This window comes from Mastigoproctus giganteus, chromosome 9 (assembly GCF_048544385.1).
Source record: "Mastigoproctus giganteus isolate SK-2022 chromosome 9, ASM4854438v1, whole genome shotgun sequence".
Classification (NCBI taxonomy): Eukaryota; Metazoa; Arthropoda; class Arachnida; order Uropygi; family Thelyphonidae; genus Mastigoproctus; species Mastigoproctus giganteus.
In genome coordinates this window covers 164,129,962-164,153,321 of record NC_143583.1, presented here as the reverse complement: position 1 = coordinate 164,153,321, position 23,360 = coordinate 164,129,962, and the positions used below count along the sequence as shown (strand labels likewise).

Below are 23,360 nucleotides of genomic sequence, written 5' to 3'. Positions count from 1 at the left end.
GGGTGTGTTTATTTCCCTGTTCTGGTTTTTGTTTTAGATCAATGAGCTGAGAACGTGCCCAATCTGACATGGATTTTTTTGGTGGAATTGTTACTTCTGTGTGTGTTTGTATTGTTCTATAAGTTTGTGTTACTAATTACAATGGTCGATTTGTTCTTTGTGGTTGTATTGTTTTTTTTTTGGCTTCCTGATATGTTACATTGTTTTCTACTTTATTTCTGTATTCTCTTTTCTCTCTTCCATTCTTTTGAGTAGGCATTATGTTTTCCTCTGCAGCTGAGACATCTTGAGTTTTGTGCTGCACAGTCCTGTTGTGTGTGTATGTGTTCTTGTGATCCACATTTTGCACAGATAGCAAAACCTCTACATACTGCTTGAGAGTGTCCATACTTCTGACACTTGAAACATCTGACAGGATTGGGAATATATAGTCTCAGTGGGCAGTTCAGATATCCAGCTTTTACAGTGGTTTTGGGATATTAAAGGTCAAAATTATATTTCTCGTATAGATAATTTCTCCTTCTCTTTTAATTGTTATTCTTTTAGCTTGAATAACTCTTTGATCTTTCAACTCTTCTTTGATTTCATCTTCAGAAACACTGAGGGGATCCTACTCTGTAATTACTCCTTTCGAGGTATTCGGGGTGGAGTGAAGAGTAACGGTTACTGGAATTTCTCCAAAATTTCTTGCTTTTATTAGATGCTCTGCTTGTTTCTGATTTGTCATCTCAACTAGTAGATCCCCTGATTTTAGTCTTCTGACTACTTTAGGGGAACTAGCTATGCTTTCTAGCATTTTTTGAATTCGGAAAGGTGACAAACTTCCGATGGGTTGTTCATTCTTAGAATGAATAACTAAGAAGAGTGGGGCGACTAACGGGAGTGCCTCTGTCTTTTGTCACTTAGCTATATACGATTTCATTTCATCTAGTTTTCTGCTGGTCTGAGTAGCAGAAACATGGTCTGTGTTTGCCATGTTTGCTCCTTTTTAGCCCTTGGCAAGAGGACTTTTCTGCCAAAGTTTCTGGTCCCCCACCACGGGTAGGCAGGAGCAGTGCCCTAGGAAGCCAAGCAGTTGAAGGGTTAGTTGGTTAGTGGAACTAGAAATATATAAAAAAGGTAAAGAAATGCGAGTTCCTTTTCTGCATTATAACGTGTAGTGGTTTTTCAAGTAGAGAACTGTTGAGAAAAAGACGAAAACTTAAAAAAATTACTTTAATTACTTGTTAAGAGCACTTTATAAGTCACAGTAATATCACTTGGCCTTGAAAAATGTTTGGCACCTGGGGCCGTAGAGTGCAGTAAGGTTACAATTAAATTGTAAGTCTCACTATATACCTATCAAGAGAATTGTTTCATATCTTAAAATAATTTGTCAAAACATGCTGTTTCAATGGTAGCACGTCTTAAAATAGAATTATGAAGGAATGCAATAGCAGTTATTTCACTTTCACAGTTAGGCTGCGAGAGAGAGAGAGAGAGAGAGAGAGAGAGAGAGAGAGAGAGAGAGAGAGAGAGAGAGAGAGAGAGAGAGAGAGAGAGAGATCGCCATATAAGTTCTAATCCTTGATGAGCATCTTTCACTGAAACTTCTTGTTTAACCACAGTAAGTTCGTCATCTTCATCACTACAAATTTCAGATTCCATTTCACCTGCAATGAGTTCCTCTTCATTTGTCCATATCCTAAAACATTCAATGTCCACATCCACTTCTGCGTAATCTTTGACACTTAAGTTTCCCCTGTAAGTTTAGGTGATGACGCACATGCTCAAACTTTTCTTCCCTATTATCGAACTGTTGTTCGCAATTAACAAAGGAAGAAAGCGTGTGCAACTTCACACATTGCATCATTCAAGGCGGTAAATCCAGCATGTTTGAAGTAGTTGGAGATCACTTTTTCATCAACTTCATCCCATGCAGAAACACATAAATACATCGCCTGCAGGATGTCGATTTTGTATTGAATTTTGCTTTCAAGATGTAGCACAATTTTGTTTAATAGCATTCATCGGTAGTTTTAAAAAAAAACACTGGATTACACATTGATCAAGTGGCTGAAGAATTGACGTCATTTGGTGGTAGGTACTCGACAGTGATTGCACATAGGTCATTTACTTAACAATGAAGGGTGCAGTTATCCACAAACAGCAAAACTTTTCTATTTTTCTCACTCATCCTGCGACCTAAGTCTCTGATTTATTCTTCGTATTTGTGATGTCATCCATGCTTTTTAGTTTGCTCAATACATGGCAATGTCTTCAAACCTTTAAAGCATTGAGGCTTCTAGGCTTTCCCAAAAGATAAGAGGCAGCTTCTTTGTGACAGACAAGTAAGTTTGCTGGCAGGAGACCGGTAATTTCTCGCCTTTAAATGCAAGTTTTATCTGGTAGCAATTTAAAAAAAGAGTCCACTTCCATCAACACTGAAGATGTCATTGTGGTTGTATGTCAGCAAAACATTTTTTAAACAATTTTCCCTCCTTTCCTTTGTAGTGGCAATATCCACAGCTGCACTTTCGCCACACTTTTTTTCAAAGACAAGCCATGACAAGTCTTAAATTTCTGAAATCGTCCACCTGAACTTTTAAATTCTTCAATATTCATTCGATGCACAAACGAGTCAATCTTAGCCATTCCAAAAGTACCTTTTTAAGATCCGGAAACTTCACCTTTCATGCTGAAATCCAACCCAGTGCAGCAGATTTCTCTAAACTTTCAATATTTTTCCAATCTTTCAGAATAGGGAATAGAGTAATCTTAGGAATGCTGAACTGTTTGGCAATGCCAGTCTTAGAATGAACACCACTGTCTACAGCTTGAAAAATCTTAATTTTATCTGTAATTGACAAAGCGATCAGTTTTCTTGGAGCCATACCAATAAACATACACTCTAACTAATGAAATGAACTTCTAGCCGATGTTCATTTCATTACCACACTGCAAGAAAAGAGCATGGGAAATCTTAACAAATGATTTCTCACAGTCAGGCTGCAAGTTCATCAATAACTTCAATATATTTGAAGCATTCTGTCATTTTTAAATGCGAATATTGTAATACAAAAATAAAAATTCAGATTAAGAGATAGAAATTTATGATGGTTATAGAGAAATCCTTTTATTTTCAATGTCATTATCCTGAATGTTTGGCCGGGATTAACCACATAGGATATTATCACGTGATAGAATGTTAAAAAGAGGGTCACTATAAAGAACTCGACTATATATAAACTATATGTTACACAATTACATAATATTTAAAGTACTATCTTTAAGAGGGGGGGAAAAAAGCTGCTTCATTAACTTTGATTAGTATGTTAATATCTTCAGATATGAACTGAAAATTATAACATAAAACTCAAAAAAAAAAAAAAAAAAACTGGGAGCAAGAAATGTAGGCAGCACCTTAACATCTAATGCCACAGCGTTCATTTTACAAAATAAAAATATTTAAAATGTGTAATGTGTACTAAGCAGAGAATGAAAACATTATGCATAATGCTGTTACTGCACAATTTATAACAAAGAAAGCTGTACAATGTGTTTATGTAACTTAATAACTGCTATAATACACACCTGCAGACAAAACTTTGCCTGTTTCAGGCACTGTAAAACTTGTTTTAGGCAGGAGTTCATCCTCTTCATCCTCATCTTTTTCGATCTTTGAGAGTGGAGTAATTGCCATTCTAGCTTTTGGTCTGAATAAAAATGAAATAAAGTAGAATATTAATATCTCAGGAAAATATAATTTGATTATAGTTAATACCACATGTACAAGGTGAGTCAAAATTGGATACAGATGGCAAATTTGTATTATTTCTTTTTTTAAGATTGGCTGAAACCTATAAAAATTATGGAGAACATGCAATTAAGATTTGGTGAGAGAAAGGTGGTTCTTAAACATTACTTGAAATTTGAAAATGTCTTAGCAGTTCAATATCAGAGTGTGCATATCTTTGTTGGTGCAGCCATTCAATGATACAGCTCCTGTTTTAATGAGGAAAAATATTGGTATTAGTTAAAGTACATCTACTGTTCAGTATCAATGGACCCCTGAAGAGGAGAGGAACAACCAGGAGCTGCTGAATGTCAACAGGTTAACTACTTATTAGAATTTTTGAATAATCAGCACCAATATAACTACACTAATATAAAAGATGCCCTCAAGACAGGATATACAGGATTGAGGCCGTCTAATCCGGTGGTTGAATTATTCCTGTAGCATGTGACTAGATATAGTATGACATGCAACTCAAGTAATCCTATTGACACAAATCCCCAGGTATGCTTCTCCCCCTCATTCATTAAGTAGTAAGATGCCTCCATAGCCTGAGGTGTTTATAAGGCTTCAAAGACCTTTATATAGACCACATTTCTTTTACCAACCCATGCGTTTAAATAAGAACAAACTGATACAAATCTGTTGTATCTTTCTCTAGCCCTTCACTAAACTAACCTCTGCCTAAAGCAATCCACATATCTACGATCAATGCTTAATCAGAATGTTTCTGCATAGGAACCATGCTCATTATGAAAACAGAGTGAAATAGCAACTACCTATACCGGCCAACCTCACTTGAATAATTTACTAAACTTTTATGTTCAGTCTCTGCCAAAATGAAGAATTCAGAGTTCCAGCCACTGCCCCCAAGCAATTAAAAATGAAATCAAATGTATCACCTGCAACTCAAGTTATAAGGTGTGTAGAATTTCACATAAAACATTCAAAAGGATAATACAAAATGCATGGCAATGTGCTTCCTGCCTCACACATGACCTTGCCAACAATAAAGACTAACAATGCAGGGAGAGTAGCGAACACTGTGGTCAAAATTTCCACGTACAAGATCTTGCCACACCGATAAGCTCAACCAAATTATATTGGACTAACAATTGGTATACCAAATGGATAAGGATGGATGCGAGGCTATTTTGCAAAAAATAAACTGAGTTTATGTGGAGCAGATAATGATAAAAAATAAGAACAGAGACACTATGGATTTTCAAAAAAAGCTGCCATCCTTGCAGAAGAAACTAGAGCTCATACTCACTAATCAAGACTTGCTACTGCACCATCAGTTAAAGGCCTAAAATCACAACAAGAACTTCTAGATGCAATAAAAATTTAAAAAAAAAGACTAGCAGATTAGTTACACCCAATCCCCATGCTTCAAGCTTCAATTATTCGATTAGGCATCAGCCCAGTTCACCTATCTTGCAATTCAACCTGACACCAAACCCTCAATCTCAAGAAGTGTCTGGAGTGTCAGCCAGCATTAACAAACCTTAGGGTAATAGAATTGCAGAACCCAGATGCCTCCACACAAACAGAAAATCGTACAATGTGGAATCTCTGTAAAATAATAAGAGGAGTTTACCTCAATATAGTACGTAGAACACTTCCGTATGATACTCTACAGAAATTAAAACGAAAAAAATCGAAAAACTTACATTAGAGTAAAAAATAATTAAAAACCAATTTAACACAAATTGATTTTAATTGTGTTAAATTGGTTTTTAATTATTTTTTACTCTAATGTGTAAGTTTTTCAATTTTTTCGTTTTAATTTCTGGACAGTATCATATGGAAGTGTTCTACGTACTATATTAAGGTAAACTCCTCTTATTATTTTACAAATATTAATATCAACGTAGAACGTATTGAGCAGTACAGCTCTGATTCATACTATCTAATGTGGAATCTCATAAAAGCAAACTGCAGACCAGCTTGGTCCTCAAGAGGAGCAACCAGCCAACTCTCGTGTACCCTATAAGTCTACATAACGAACAGCTAAGCAAGTTAAGTGAAGACCCTGATTGCACGATGACTCAACAGCTTGGTTGTTTATCCATTATTATTCCAACCACCTACCGCATCACCACATTACACAAAGTCAGCCAAACTCAGATAACATTCAACTATTGGCATTCGTGACAAGCAGACATGCCTTGTAGAGCTCTTCATAGTGATAGCAAAGAAGTATAGATAAGAGGGAATTAGAGCAGATTGGAGCAGGATTTCAGAGGTTATTTAGTATATTGTAAAGTTTATTTTGATAAGATTTTATTTTCCTATAATACAGCAACACCTCGCTTAGCACGACTTCAAACAGCACAGGTTTCACTATAACACGGTTTTCAATTCAGTTCAAGTCAAAAATTTACTGTACATATTAAAACTCATTCAATGGCCTAGACACATACTCTACACATATGCTGCGGTGCCAACTCTATTGTCTCACGTGCACATGTGCCAATAGCTCCCCTCAGGCAGTCAGCGGAACCGTGCAACAGTGTTCAGTATTCTTAATTCCATCCTGATGAGATGACATGATAGCTTTTCATAACTTCATTTCATAATTTATTTTTACCCCTTTAAATACGATCAAATATATTTGCATATTGCCTAGAAATCACTGCCAACAACATGCCCAAACGTGTTCGGCAATAGCTGAGTGCTCCACATCCGCTAAGTGGATTGCTCTTTTGTGTTTCAAAAGGAACACAAAAGAGCAATCCGCTATTGCCGAACACGTTTGGGCAACCCACCACGACATTGACCCACACCGCGATGTCGTGATTGTGGATAAGTCCCGCCACTATCGACAACGCGCCTGGTTGGAGTCGTTGAACATCAAATGCTCCAATACCTTAGTCAACAGGAATAGTGGATGTCAAAGTACACCCTATCATCGAAACAGCAATCCTGACTATTGACAAATGCTGGCAACGTCCATGCATCACAGCCACAGGCTTCAACATCCAACAATTAATCACGCACTTCACGTACAAGATTGGCAGTACATGCCCTCATGCTCCATGCTTAACTGTCAGTTTAACCGAGGAAGGTTGACAAAACAACCGAAAGCTTTTCGTTTGTATGTATCTAATCTAATATATGTATATTTCCTATTATTAAACTTGTCACAATCTATTTTTGTATCCGTTTTCGCTCTGTGTTACAGCAATTTTAGTTTCGATAATAATGAATCCAGAGTGAACAGGCCTTTTATCATATTCATTAATCATATTCATTAATACAATTTTTGTAATATTTTTTAATTCAAATCCTTTTGAATGGCTATCAAGAGCAAATTGTTTATAATTTAGATTTATTATAATTTGTTTATAGACTGTTTCTCTGGTACACATTCAATTAACACCCATCATAATTAAACCTCAATCAGCATGGTTTCACATAACACGGAACAGTTTCGGTACCAATTATCAGTGCTATGCGGGGTAATGCTGTAGTTTGATTTTTTTTATATTATAAATATATATTTTTTAAGTTTCTTTTATTAATATTTAGTAAATTGTTACAAGATCTGCCTTGAACACTTTGTCAGAGGGTACCAGGACTCATACAGAAATAGTCTATGCTGATTTCCGGGTGAGTCATGATTTTATTCTTTGAAGAACCTGTAGCATGTATTCCAAGGTTGACATAGTGGATAATCCTAGTTCATCTGGAGATTCTTTTCTTTGTCTCTGTTGTAAGGAGTGTACCAATCTTAAGTTAAAATTTGGTGCACTGTAAGAACAATTTGAGTCACTGAAAAATATGGATGCTTGCCCTCAACAATAATATAACTGGGAGCTAGTCGGACTCAACACTCTAGTAAACTACCAAGTGATAAACTCCCGATTTGGGGCCCAGAACAGAATAACCAAGTGCAAACTACTCTGGTTCAAAAGGACTTAGTTCTATTAGGAGACTCCATTGTCAGGGAAAAGGGAAATATTTTTTGTAATAAGGAGAGGTGGGGGTAGAACCAGGGTATGTCTGCCGGGAACAGCTATTAATGATGTCACCAACAGACTATCAGATTTTAAGGGAGGTAAAGAGAATATTATTATTCATGTGCAAACTAATGAAATACACGATCTGACGATTTGTTAGTCAAATATAGGACCATGCTGAAGAAATGCCGTGAATTAGGTCACAATGTCTGTGCCTGCAATTCTGCCCTGGCACGAAAGGAGGAATTATATGCTAAAAGCCTTGTGGAATAACTCAAGACTTGAAGGACTCTGCAAGGCTTATAGGATGAAATTTCTATCAAGTTTGGCCCACACTTGTAGGTAGAAGGAATCTGTTTTGTGAAGACAGCATACATTTAAACTAAAGTGGTGCAAGAGTTTTTTTTGCCAGTATTATTGAGGATACCTTAAAGGTTTGGGGAACTGCTAGTTTGGGGGGGGCGAGGGTAATATAGATACACATTTATCTGATAATATTGGGCAAAGTAACGCTTGCACATACCTCAAGAGTTCTTGTTTGTTACTGCAATAGAACATATTAGCAAGATGTTCTGAGGGCAGAAACGTTACAAATGCGAGGGTAAGTAATGCCAGGGAAGCCAGCTTAAATAAATTTAAGGGGTGTGTCAGGGTAGTTAACTATACAAGAACACTAAGTTGTAACTGTTTATACAGTAATGTCAGACATGTTGTCAATAAATTGAGTGAATTTGAACTGCTGGTTAGGACAAGTAACGCTGACATAATAGCGCTTATGGAAACGTGGTACCACCAGCATACAGGGGATGATAAGTTTCGGTATGGTATGGTATGTATAATGTATTTAGGAAGGAAAGGGAAGATAGAAGGGGTGGTGGGTCCAACCAACTTGACCTAATTCTAGAATGGAAGCTAGAATTAGGTCATTAGGTCTTTGGCATATCAGACATTCTCTCTGATATGCCAAACAAGCTGTATTGGCTACCTGGGAGTCTAAAACGCTGATGGAACTAATATTCAGGTGATATTCAAGTCAAGTAGACCCAATTTTGGCAAAGTCCATACGACGGTCCGTGACAGCAAAATCCTCTGCTTGCACCTTCACAATGGTGGGACTGTTAGTAATCCTGAGTATAACCTCCATGCAAATGCACACTGTGGATGACCACCCAGGTATGAACCAACCTAAGCAGGGGTCAAGGTGTGGCGCCCACATCACATGGAGGAATGCCGCCCCTCTGTGTTACTAGGCAATACTAGGTGGTAGATGACTCTCCTCAACCGGTGCAATACCACCATTTTGCTTATTGGGGGCTTGAAGTGATGGAACCCATGTTTAGTCTCCAGATCTAAGTTCCGGTCAACCCTTTCCCATCTCTTCCATCATGCAGTATGACTGATGACTTTTGAGGTTATGACGAACATCATGGAGAGATTTTTTTTGGTAGTTGTTGGCGCATCGGCTTCTGTGGCCATAATGCACCTCCCAAGGTTTTTCCAGTACTTTGATCCAAGCCCGAGGCGGGATTCCAACCCGCGACCTTTCGGTTGCCAGGCAGGCACTTTACCCACCTGGCTAGCCCAGTCCGCCATGGCGAGATCCAATCTTCCTTTCATTTCGAGGGTACAGCTCTAAAAAGGTGTTCACAGGCTGGCCGCTAGTTAGTACACCGGACTGAACCAACTGGTAACTCTTTAGGAGGCTTCCAGATCAGCTAGTGTATAATCTTGCTGCCTCTACTCTGCCAGATAGTGACTGGAGGGAGTCCGAGTAGTGTGTGTGTGTGTGTGTGCGGGGGGGGGGGGCATTGTCGAGGCCACGTTATGTCAAGGATCTCGGTATATTCTTACCATGTGTATGCCATATCCAAAAATTTCATTACTTCATACAGCATGTCCCCAAACCCCACACACATTTTCTTACTATTGAATACACCATGAATTGTCAAACTAATAGAGTAAGCTGATCTGCGAAAAGATCTAAACCTCCAAACATTTCCTAGTTCATTTCACAAATATATGTGGTCTCAATTCTAATCTCAACAATGTCCATTTCCACTTGCAGGCTGTCAAACCCCACGTACTTTTTCTGACAAAATCTCGGTTATCGGTTAATTCAACTACTGCTCATCTCAGTCGCCCAAATCATTCACTGTATGATTCCTTTCGCCTCAAAGGTGGTATTTGTACATATGTCTGTTCCAATATTCCCTGTCAGAGAATTGGTAATTTGGAATCTCCTCTCTTCGATCTTCTCTGGCTTAAAATCTCTCTACCTCATTGTGTCAAATTCATCTGTTGTCTCTACCGTTTTCCCAACTCCACTAATCACTTGGAGCTTTTTGACTTCCTCTCTTTGAAACTGACTTTCTCCAGTCCAACATTCCTAACATTGAGGTAATTTTCCTTGGTGATTTTAATGTTCACAACTCCAGCTGGCTTCTGTTTTCTAGTCACACCGACCCAGCTAGTTGAGATGCTGAGGCTTTTGCAATTTCTAATGACCTTGCACAGATTGTTCATTTACCTACAAGAATACCAGACAATCCTAACCATACAGCCAACATGCTTGATCTTTTTCTCGCAAACAACCCTTCTAAGTACACAGTCGAAGTGAGTGGTCCTTTAGGTACCTCAGATCACAACTTTGTGATTGTCTCTTCTCCAATGGAGCCTTTATCTCATGGCTATGCCCAACCTTGTATTGTTTGGCATTACAAGAATGCAAAATAGGATGACCTATGAGATTTGTTTTCTTCTTTTCCTTGGTCGGAGTACTGTTTCAAAACTTCTGATGTCAACGTTTGCTCAGATCGTGTCAGTGAAATTATCCTTGTAGGAATGGAATCCTATATTCCACACTTCACTTTAAAATCTCATCCTTTATTTAAACCTTGGTTTTCCAATAAATGTGCTAAGGCTATTCAAGAGAAGAATGTTGCATATCATAATTGACTTGTTTCCAATTCTTCAGTTTCATTTTCTACCTACAACAAAGCTTGCAAGAATTGTAAAGCAGTCACTAATCAGTCCAAACTAAATTTTCAACAGGCCAAGAGTAGAAAACTTGCTTCTTGCCCTATTGGTAGCCGAGCATTCTGGTCTCTTGCCAAAGCTATTGGCCGCAACTTTTGCCCATCTCTGCTTCCACCTCTGTCAAAACCAGATGGTTCTGTTGTCACTTCAGCCAAGGATAACGCTGACCTGCTAGCATCCCATTTTTCTTCCAACTCTTATATTAATGATCTTGGTAAAACACTCACCCCACCATTCCCAACACGCTCCATTCAATGCCTCCTGTAGTCTTCCGTTAAAAGGATGTCAAAAGGATTTTGACGAATCTTGATACTATCCCGATAGTATTTCTCCACTTGTTCTCAAAATCTGTGCTCCTGAACTTACTCCCGTTCTTTGCCGCCTTTTTTCACTTTCTTATTCCAAAGGTGTTTTTCCTTCTGCTTGGAAATTTGCTCACACCCAGGTAGTTCCTAAAAAGATTTGTTTGTTTGTTATTTGGTTTTTAGGAGCATTAGCAACTAAGGCCATATTGCTCCGGGGATATGCGGTGGTCATTCCCTGACCTTTCCGCATACTCCATATTTGTTGGTCACGGGCTCGAACCCCGGTCTAATCAAGAAGCGTGTGCTACGCATGGCTGCTCCTGCCCACCTGTCCTAAAAGGGGTGACAAGTCACTCCCATCCAAATATTGTCCCATTGCAATTACTTCTACTCTTTCTAAAGTAAAGAAATCAATTAACGGCCAATTCTTAAACTACTTAGAAACCTTCCGTCTGATCAGCAATCGCCAGTATGGATTCCGTCAGTGTCGATCCACTGGTGATATTCTGGCTTATGATACCCATTTATGGACAATATTCAATAGAAAAGTTTGGTGAAACACAAGCAGTTGCTATTGACATCTGAAAGGCTTTCGATCGTGTTTGGCATAAAGGTCTTCTAAACAAGCTTCAATCTTATGGTTTGCCAACTGTTTTTTGTAATTGGTTATCCAGTTTTATCTCTGATCGCTCACTGAGGGTGATGGTAGATGGCTCTCTGTCTTCCAACTTCTCCATTAATGCCGGTGTCCCCCAAGGTTCAGTTCTTTCCCCCACTCTTTTCCTCTTGTATATTAATGACCTTCTTCCATTGACTGGAAATCCTATCCATAGTTTTGCCGATGATAGCACATTACATTCAACTTTCCATTTTGAGAAGCCTTGTCATGCTCAATCAGCTTCAACTTCTCGAAAATCTGCTGCCAATTCCTTAAATGCCGATCTTCAGGTAATTCTCCAGTGGGGCAAAGACAACTTAGTTGATTTCAACCCCTCTAAAACTCAGTCTTCTCTTATATCTCACAAAAAGGATTCTTCTGCTCCTATGCTTATCTTTAGTGACACTCCGATTTCTAGGCAAAATGATATATCTCTTTTGGGGATACCCTGACTTCTAATCTCTCTTGGCACAAGCACATTACAAATACTGCTTCCTCTGCATCTAAAAAACTTGGTTTTCTCTTTTGCTCTCGGCATTACTTTTCTTCCAAACAGCTGCTCACTCTGTATAAATCGCAAATCTGCCCTGCCATGGAATATTGTTCCCACATCTGGGGTGGTGCCCCCCAAAACTTCTCTCAGGCTTCTTGATTCCATTCAGAAGAGAGCAGTTTGGTTAATTAATGATTCATCTCTAACAGAGTCTCTCCACTCGCTTTCTCATAGACATACTGTTTCTGCTGCATGCCTTTTCTACAGATACTTCCATGGCACTATTCTTCTGAATTGACTTCTTTAATTCCCTCTCTCTCTCTCTCTCTCTCTCTCTCTCTCTCTCTCTCTCTCTCTCTCTTTCAAAACAGTCCAAACACGTGCTGCCACCAGCCAACATCCATTTACTGTTCAACTTCAAACTCACAGAACCAACTTTTCATCTTCCTCGTTTATTCATTCAACTGCCATTTTCTGGAACAACATTCCTTCATACGTATTTCCTGAAAATTACAGTCTACAGAAGTTCAAGTCTAATGTCAACAAATGTCTTCTTTCGTCTTCTCAACCTCCAACCCAACCACGATACTAAATACTATAGGTTCTAATACCTCTCGTGTCTGGGGTTTTCGTAAAAAAAAATATATATATATATACTCCACACTACTGATCGAACCTCAGAGACTGCTCAACTCTGACTATTATCCAATTTTGATGATATTTCAACAACTGACTGATCGCCATCTCCTCAATCAGCCTACCAAAACCATGTCCCACGTCAGCCCGACATTCCTAGACATACCAAGATGCATCAAGGGGTAAGCTGCCTCGCTTATCCCTTGGCCGATCCTTGAATCATATGATGTTGAGCCGACCGGGCTAGCCGGGTGGGTAAATTGCCTGCCTGGCAACCCAAAGGATGCGGGTTCGAATCCCGCCTCGGGCTTTTATCAGAGTACTGCAGAAACCTTTGGAGGTGCATTATGGCCACAGAAGCCAATGCGCCAACAACTAACAAAGAAAAACAAAATGTGATGCCAAGATAGCTGTTACCCTGCTCACCAACTGGATTGTCTCTTGACAAGCTTTGCAGCCACAAGAAAAGTCACAATTCTCCTCTCTAAAGCAAGGTGTTCCCATGACCTGAAGTGTTTTGACCTTAAAGCAACACCTTCACAAATTTTGGAAGCAGTCTCAGAACGATACGGACAGAATTGCTTACTCAAGAGCTCAAGCTGAGTTTAATCACCAGAAATTCAAAGCGATTAAATCTTACCTTGAGAGGGCCATACACACCGAAAAAGTTCCATATAAAGATGCCCCTTCAGGTTTCCCCACACACAACTCAATCCCCAAAGATAGCTGGATTACATCACCAGGTTTAGCACCACTGCCAACCAAGAAGATCAGCCCAGGCTACCAACATCTGACACCAATTTTGACCTGTTGACAATCACACTAATATCAAGACAAAAGTTAATTACTGCCATAAACTCTCTGCCGGCAACCTTTACTACTGAACCTGATGGGATCCCACAATTTATACTTAAGAGCCAAAGTCCTTACATCCTGTAAGCTCTATTACATATTTTTAACTCAGTGCTCTCAAACCGCTGCTTCCCAGACCAATGGAAGTAACACCTAGTCAAGCCAAGGCCAAGAATTCAAACTCCATCACATGTGAAACACTACAGGCCGATCTCAAACTCATTCTGCCTTTCGAGGCTGCTAGAAAAAACACTTTTGTCGATCCTCACCAAACAAATCCTGCCAAACAATGCTCCACAAATTCAATATGCACTTCCACACAGATCGACTGTGATCAATCTTCTAGAAACTACTAACAGAATCTTCACAGCCTTTGAGAATACAGAACTGGCAGCCACATATGTAGACATTGAGTCTGCAATCAACACTATGCACATCCCATCTCTCCTAAAACTACGAGAGAACCACTATTAGATAGGTGGTGACACTTAGCTTTCCTCACATCTCTGATGCATAACCATATGGTGAAACTCTCTGTGGATAACTCCAAATACTGCAAAGTACTTTCGGTTGGAATCCTAAAATGGGCAGTTCTACTGGCCTCCTCTTCACTGCCCTCATTGCTCCACTGGTAATTCAAGAGCAGAATATCCTGGTATATCTTGACAACCTAAAGATACTCACACCAATTAAGGCAAACCAAGGCCCTCACCAAATCTCAGAAGAGCTAACCTCCACTCTCTCATCAATATCTAACTACCTCAAACAATTTGGCCTGTGCATGAATCCCGAGAAGTCAGAAACCATGGTCTTCTCATTAAAGCAACACCCAACAAAAATCCATTCAGCCTTCAATGGAGCCTCCGTTCCGCTTGTTCCAAATCACAATGACGTATGGATTAGATTTGACCCAAAGCTTCTTTTCAGTCAACTTGCAGATATGCAGATATGCTTCTCACAAAAGCCGCCAGACTGAGGTGGATATGCAAGCAGAATCTGCAACATGTAACAGACAAATCTACCATAGTCAGATACACTGCAACAATAGTTTATCCCCCATTACTCTATGCTGCAGAGATTTGGACATCTGCATCTCCCTCTACCACCAAACCAGTGTTCTCCTCACAGTATTGACACCTCAAGGGCTTGCCACAAGCTTAGCCTACCTCCCCAGCTCCAGACCACCACTATGACCAACATACTCAACATCCTAGGTGTCACGTGGCTCATTTATGAAAGGAGACATAACTGCCAAGCTCATGACTGGTCTCATCTCCTCTCCCTCCTTCCGAGACAACTGTGCATGGAGAATCCCAGTGGCACATCTGCAAGCAACTCCACAGCTATGCCCTCTTCAAACACAACCGTCACCTGTCGGACCAGTTTCTTCCTCAGCAGATATTATCACACGTCCAGGATCTAGATGTCGACTTCAACAAGTTTAGTCAGAATCGTCAATATAGAAAAAGAATATTCCATGGTGGGTGGCCAAGGTTACCACTATTATAATCTGAGTCCTGAGCAATGTATACTCTCACTCAATTCAATTCAATATGGGTGCCTCCATAGCCAGTTGGGCAGGAGCAGCAGTGCGTAGCACACGCTTTCTTGATTAGACCGAGGTTCGAGCCCGTGACCACCAAACACAGAGGATGCGGAAAGGTCAGGGAATGACCACCGCATATCCCCAGAGCAATATGGCCTTAGCTGCTAATGTTCCTAAAAACCAAATAACAACAACTACAATTCAATTATATATAACTATGTAACTATTATGTAACTAATGGTCTGTAGACTCACAATGTTTTCTATATACAGTATACTCAATTCATTTATTTTCTATTGTTTATCTATTTTTATTTTTTATTTATTTATTTTTTGGTTTATTGAAGCAACCTTGTCTTTATATTTAATGAACAATGATTGGATCAGGGGGGGGAGGGTCCCTACACAGATTCTCCAAAGTCTCTAGAGCTCAGTAACTTAGTTTTTTCTGCATATGAATACCTGAAAGATAAGCTATATGCTCAAAACCAAAAACATTGGAGGAGGAGGATCTGTGGAAGATGATACAGCAGAAAACATGCAGTGTTGAAAAAAAAATGTCATTTATGCATGCATGCCATTAGAGGGTCCACCTAAAGCCCAGCAGAAAGGGCTGGACTTTCTATGGACCTCCCAACAGATATTCCTTAATGATATTTATAGTCAAAAGAAGGCTCAAATCTGGAAGATAAGTTAAATGGCAAGATTGCTGCAAAATAAGTGATATAATGATCTTAGAGAAGCTACTAGAATGAAATGGGGCAGGGCTACAGGGGAGATGAATATATATTCAGTTATGATTAATAAGGTTGGATGTGAGTGTATCAAACCATTGGGAATGTTAATGAGATTGTCATCGGATTCTAGTAAGATTCCTTGGACCAGAGAAGTGCAGATGTCTCTCCAATACAAGAGGTGTGTAACTACAGGCCAGTGAATTTGACTTCTACAGAAGAAAAGAATATGAAAGAAGATCAACGCAGAAGAGAAGAAATAAAGGACATCTCAAAAGAAGTGTATCTTGAATAGATCCCAGCAATGGTTCATTAAGGGGAGGTCATGCCTGACTATTTTAGAAGAGCAATCAGATTAGTGATGAGTGCAAATTGATGCACATATAAAGAATAGCTTAAAAAGTGTGGACCACAAAGTTTTACAACTGGACATTGAAGTGGAGATATGACTGAGGTATATCTCCACTTCAATTGAGGAAGGTCAATTCTTCCTTGTAGGTGTGAGACAAGAATTAGGGATCACAGATACAAAAGCTCAAGTAATAACAGAAATTTAATCTAATGAAATTCACCTATGGGCGACAAGCAGTCATTGAACAGTTGGATGCAGGTAACAATTCTGACATTATACACAGCTAGATTTCGTAAAGCTTTTGACACTGTCCCTCATGGAGGGATGCTATATAAATTAGAACAAACCAGGATTATTGGTAAGATTCTAGGCATTAACCACAGACGGGGCTAAAGAGAGTCTTTTTACCCAGTCTGTGATCAGTCTTCAAAGTGAACCAGTGTAACAAGTGGACTTCCTCAGAAGGGTGTTAGGTCCCCCCCCCTATTTTTAATTTTAATAAATGATACTGACAAATGTATCCAAAATAAAGCTGTCCCACCTTGAGATCGTCAACAAACTTTGTTGATGATCTGAAGGTGGGAATTGGTTAACAATTCAAACCATGCCAGGATGCTTCAAAAAGACAGATCAGTTCCACATATAGTCTGAAAAATGGCAATATAAAGATTAATGCTTCTAAATGTAAAGTTATGGCTGGAAAACAAAATGCCTGGAATCACATACATCCTTGGGGGGAGGCCTTCAAGGCAAAAAAGACTCACACTGTGATTCACTCTGACATGAATTTTCTGTGTAGTGTAAACAGACAGCTAGGGAGGCACATGGTACCCAGCCCATCACTCATAGAAACTTTGCCAGCAGGGAGAGGGATGTCATTACTCCTCTACAGAAAATGATGGTTAGTCTGTATTTGGAGTATTGTATTCCAGTCTGGAGACTGTAACATAGAACTTCTGGAGAGGGTTCAAAGAAGGACAATCAGATCAGTGATAATCGCAAATCCGTGCACTTATGAAGAACAGCTTAAAAGGTGTGGACTGCAAAGTTTGACAACTAAACATCAAAAAGGGGGATGTGACTGAAGTATATAAAACACTGAAGGGATTGAGTAAAATTAATGAGAAAAGTCTGTTCTTCCTCTTAGATGAGGCAAGAACTAGAAATCATAAATATAAAATATCAGGGAATAACAGACAACTTGATCTCATGAAATTCACCTGCAGCAGATTGTTGAACAGTGGAATGAGTTGCCTCCAAACATAGTAGAGGTAGTGAGTCTGGCTAAATTTAGAGCAGCATTGAATGGTTACCTTGTGGGAATAGGAATTGTATGAATATATTTTTTGTTTTATTATTTTATTGTGTATTATTATTAAATTTATTTTATTTTATTTATTTTATTATTTTTTTGGCTGATGAAGAAATGTCTGCTTCCTTGCATCTTTTGGTCTTCTTATCATGCTTATCGTACTTTTTTGACTCACAGGGCATCTCATTATGAAAATGTTCTGCATGGCCAGTGAACCAGAAATACTACAAAACAGTTCTATGTCAATTTCATGATGCTGTTTGAAAAAAATGGCCAAATTTGCACTTGCATCATGACAATGGCCATACACACTTAGAATTTTCCATTTAAAAATTTCTACTGAAGTGCATCACTATGGCTCCCCATATGCCATGGACAATGGATTTAACTCCATGATTTTTTGTTTGTTTTGTTTCCTAAGTTTAAAGCCCCATGGTAAGGTCAGGTTTTCAACTGGGGAAAATTAACAGAATGTGACAATTACAAACATTTCCAAAAGTTGTAGAAGAACTAGAATCAGTGAATACAGTGTCAAAAGGACTATTTTAAAGGAGATCCATCCAAATAGCCAGTAAGTGTCATCATTTCACAAATATTAGTTCGGGCTAAGAATCTTTTGATCACACTACATGTGTAACAAAAAAATTATATTTAAATGTTTCTTACATATATTTTGCATGCTGAATGCAAGTATCATTAGTTTTACTCTACTATTATACTTTGGTAGCAGTTGAAATTTGTTTTTGTGACATTTACGTATTACATGTGTACCAATACTATGATATAATAACAGCCTGAAGTATATTCATATAATAAAGTTTACCCTCCCCTTGACAGGTTGTGTAGCTACCAAATGAAAGTGTAAATTTTGTGTGGACTCATTCTGCTGTTTGTGGATATTATATAGATCTGAAGAAGGTAAAGCATAAGATCATCAGTGGCAAAAAATTCTGAAATGCATATGAATCCTATTGGAGAATGTTTGTGGGTGATCCAAACAAGCTGTAGTAGTTGCAGGATAATTATAAGTGTACACATTTTGCTAAATCATGAATATCAAGGGAGCCCATAAACCATCATGATGACTGCTATATTGTACGGTGAATATATAAAAAAAAAATAAGTCTGTAGATTTTAAAAATGCACTATCTCAACATATCCTCTGCTGGTTAGGACAAGTAATGCTGACATAATAATCGAGATTTGATGCGATTTTATTTCAAGGGGTTTCTGCTATTAATAATTTCATATAATTATGTTGAATATTGTAAAATTACATCAAAACTAGATTAATGTGCATCACCCCTTTCCCATTTCAGACTTTTGGTCATTCATACGCATGCGCCAAGAAAGCAACTAGTCTCTCACCTTTAAATTCTGTCACACATTCCATGTTGTACTAGCCTGTGATCATGACGTTTGTTGAAAAGCTTCGTCCACTTCAGGATAGTGCCGCAATTACATGATATTCACATTCGTTTTTATTTAATGATGCTAATGTAATTTTTTTGCTAGTAAGAATTGGTTGATTCGATGTATTTTTGAGGTCAGGTTTGGAGCTCTTAAACTACTGATACCAGTATGTTGGATCATCAATTTTCCTTCGAGTGTAAAGATACATTTAAGTAATTTTACTAATTTCATTTGTATAATAGAGTGTCAATATTGGAGCGTTTTACAAGAAATTACTTAGGTAATCTTCTTATTCATTTTTTAATTTATTTATAACATAAAACATATTGAGCCTTGCTAAAATATAATATAATAAATAAAATTAAAATAAACAAAACACAAAACCATAACACTCTTAACTTGTATCTGAATAGTAAAATAAAAAATGGAACATACAATGATGGCTCAATCCTCTGAGTCAAGTGAAATGCTGGTTCTACTGGGGTATGGAATTCTAAACGCACTGTCTTTAGAGGAGACTCTGAACCACAGTGGGGACAAAGGGATGTGGAATTTGGCTCTGGAGATATTTCACAGTTTTTGTGAAAAAGGTGAATTTCCCTTTTATTCTCTTTGAATGCAGAACATTGCTGAAAGAATCCCTGAAAAATACAATAAATGCATAAATAATATGCAAAACTCTTTTGATATAATTCTTAAACAGAATTTTCCATTAAGATTCCATCCATTCAATAGAAATTTTTTATTCAAACCTAAAAGGTATCTCAACTAGTATTGGTCAAGTAACCAGTTTTACTTAAGAGAGTGCCCTTAAAACTTTGATACTACATTTAATGTCAATTTTATAATTAAGAAACTTCCTCCATTTCAGCCACTTAAGAACCAACTTTTATTCAAGAAAACGTTCCAGAAACTATCGCTTTTTTTTTTTTTTTTCCCCATCTCCTCTGCACAAACTGGTTTGCTTATGAGACTGTTAGACATACATTTACATTATCCTAATAACATTTCTGTTGACAGTCCAACTGAACCAATTTTTATTCAGCAGGTGACCCTCTCCAATCAGAGTACTAATCTCCTGCATGATAAATCAAGTATTGATTTACAACACAAAAATTGTCTAGTTTCACTAAAATCATTTATTGTCTAAATCAGTAATATCTGATAAATTGGGAATATCTGTTAACCCAGAATCTAACTCACTAAAAGAAATTTCCAGTTCTGAATTTTTATTTATTTTTTTTTGCTACATAAGCTTGAACATAAAAACAACTAAAATAACAACTCTCAAAAGAAAAAGGAAATGTTATTTTTCCATTATACTTAATATCTTTATTGTTATTATAAAAAAGATGACAATACTTTTAAAACACAAAACAAATGTCTTCAAATAAAAAAATACTTTTCGTTTTAAAACAAGCTATTTATGGATGGCCACAAGCCTGTATATTTTCCTATGAATGCCCTCGTAGCACATGTGCCACTGGTTCACCATCCCGGATCTATGCATTCTAGTGAAAAGTAAAGGATCTAGTGAAAAGTAAAGGATCTATTAATAAAAGCCATCTAGTGTATAGTAGCCAGATTAAAATTATAGAAAAAATTCCATCATTTTATGGGAAAATTACATAATACTACTGATAGTGAGTAAATATTTATATCTAAAACAAAACTAAGACATTGAAAGAGGTGATGAAACATACCACATATGGGCATGTCAATTTTTCATTGGCACGTCTGCCCATACCTTACATAGCAAAAATGGTTATTCCCTTAAAATAGTACAGCAATCCCTCAATTACAATACAAAATAGAATAATTAGTTCCAAAATTTTCAAAATATGCACTAAATTTATAAACATACATTTTTTTTAACTATTTTTTATTGTAATATAAAAAATATGTTTTCATTAGTCAAAAGTTTATTTGAAACAAAAGCATGCATATACATAATAAAAAGGTGTGAAAAATTATGTAATTTATTTTTTGAAAAAAAATACTTCAATAGCAAAGTTTAAACCATGTTATTTTCCTTCTTCTCCTCATACATTTTTCTGTAGCAGCTAATATCTTTCTCCAGGTTTCAGTCAACTTGCATGCCTCATTCGACATTGGGATCAGCATCCTTAATATGTTGCTTTAAAGTTTCAAGAGTGCAAAATATTTCGTCTAATTCTTTTTAAGAGAACTCCTTCAACAGTTCATTATTATCTGCTTCACAGCTGTCCTCATCCGCAAAAGCACATTGTTGTTCTAAATTAATAAGGTCATTATTACTAAGTTCTTCTGTATGACATTCAAGCAATTCATGAACATTTGCAGTGTCTAATTCATCTAAACCTAGCCATCCTCCAATATCAGTTTACAACACTTTGTGCAAATGATCTTGGAGCCAGAAAGCCACCAAGGTCATTTGCACAATGCAGCATAATGCATTTCAAAATAGTTCTCATATTGCTTGCTGTAATTTTGAACCACGATTCATAAATATTTTTTTAATAGTATCTTTTATCTTATATTTCTTCCAGAATTCTACAAATGAAATTGCATTTTCTCCTGCTGTAGCTTCAATTGCCTGTGCAAAAGTTATTTTTAGGTTATAAGCCTTGAAACTTACAAGCACACATTTGTGATTTTGCCATGCTGCAAGTATCTAGCACTGATTTGGGAAGCTGAGTATTTGATGGGTCTCCATTTTAATTCTGTCAAGGGAATCAACCTTTTCTTCAAACACTCAAATTTGTGCTTAAAAATGCTTGGTGCCCACAGGTCAACTGAATTTTCAATTAATCTCCTCACACTCTGCTTAAAAAACACAGAACCTCCCTAGACTCCATTATGTCTCACTACAGACAGCACTGCATAACTCACTGCAAGTAGCACACACGTGAGAAGACCCTGACTTTTAAGACAACTTATCAGTTACTGATCTCAGCAATTCCATCGCAAGCAAAAGCATTATCACTGTTCAGATCTAGACCTGTTTGCTTTGCTGCTTTAGTCTGAGGCATAAACATTTAGATTAAAGACCATAGCACTATACCTCAATACTATCACTATAATGCTAAAAGGATACATGAATACAATAATAATGTAACTATTTCCAGTTACTAGAGCAGTATGTATATACACTGCCCTGCCATTAATATCTGGTCACCTTCATATCTATAAATAAGCTTTATTTGCAGGAAAACTAATGTGCTAAAACCTTTAGCCTTTATGACTCCACCAGTATTCTGTAAACATTCTCTGATATTTCCTGCCATTCAGCCTTCAAAGTAGTAAACAGTTCAGCTCTGTTTTTGAGCAGTCTCTCCTCGCACACACTCGATGGACCAATTCATCCCAGAGGTTCTCTATAGGAGAGAGATCATGGCTCTGGAATTGCCAGACCAACTTTTATGCTCATGTCCTAAAACAGTCCATCAAAACATGAATAAATATTTTGCATCTAAATTCAAAGCAGGAAGAAATTTTCAGGAATGGATATACCAGAAATATACTAAGTTATAACTAGATATTAAATAAAAATTATTGTATTCACAATCTCCTCTAACCTGTTGACTGTGCCAGAGTATAAAAATGAACATAAATGATTTTGTGATAACTGAGAAGAAAGTGGAAGAGAAACTATTGAAGCCAAAAGTAAATAAGGCACCTGTGACAGTTAGAATCTATCCAATTATATTAAAAGCAGCAGCAAAAGAAGTAAGCAAACCTTTGGCTGTAATTACGGGAGCATCCTTGTATTCAAGGGTGATCCCTATATACTGGAGATGTGCAAATGCCTCTCACAAAGGAAGATCAAAGGATAAAGTGAGTAATTAGCTGTGTAAACTTTACTTTTGTTCCAAAGAAAATAATGGTGTTGGCAATTAAAGAAGTGCATGATTATCTTGGCAGGAATATGGTTATATGGAAATCGCAGAATGAATTACTTATAGGGATACCAGGTCTAACCATGCTGATTAGCTACTATGACATAACAAAAAAGAAACTGGATGCAAAAAATAATTTTCATATCATATACAGCAATACCCTGCATAGCACTGATAATTGGTACCGAAACTGTTCCATGTTATGTGAAACCATGCTGATTGAGGTATAATTATTATGGGTTTTAATTGAATGCATACCACAGAAACAGTCTATAAACAAATCATAATAAATCTATGAACAATTTGCACATGACAGCCAATTAAAAGGATTTGAAAAAAAAAATATATATATATATATATTCAAAAATTTTATTAATGAAAAGGTAACATGAGAGATGAGAAAAGA

General features: G+C 37.5%; 1 protein-coding gene across 4 annotated transcripts in view; it reads right to left on the bottom strand.

Moving 5' to 3' along the window:
* LOC150080867 (histone-lysine N-methyltransferase EHMT2-like) overlaps positions 1-23,360 on the bottom strand; it is a 558,915-nt gene that overhangs the window by 403,930 nt on the left and 131,625 nt on the right. For all 4 annotated transcript variants that reach the window (XM_090381696.1, XM_090381697.1, XM_090381694.1 and 1 more), the window contains 2 exons: positions 19,512-19,717; positions 3,574-3,695 (listed from right to left, as the gene is read on the bottom strand). In XM_090381696.1, the coding sequence (XP_090237822.1) occupies positions 3,574-3,695; positions 19,512-19,717 (328 nt within the window). The remainder of the gene's footprint in view (positions 1-3,573; positions 3,696-19,511; positions 19,718-23,360) is intronic.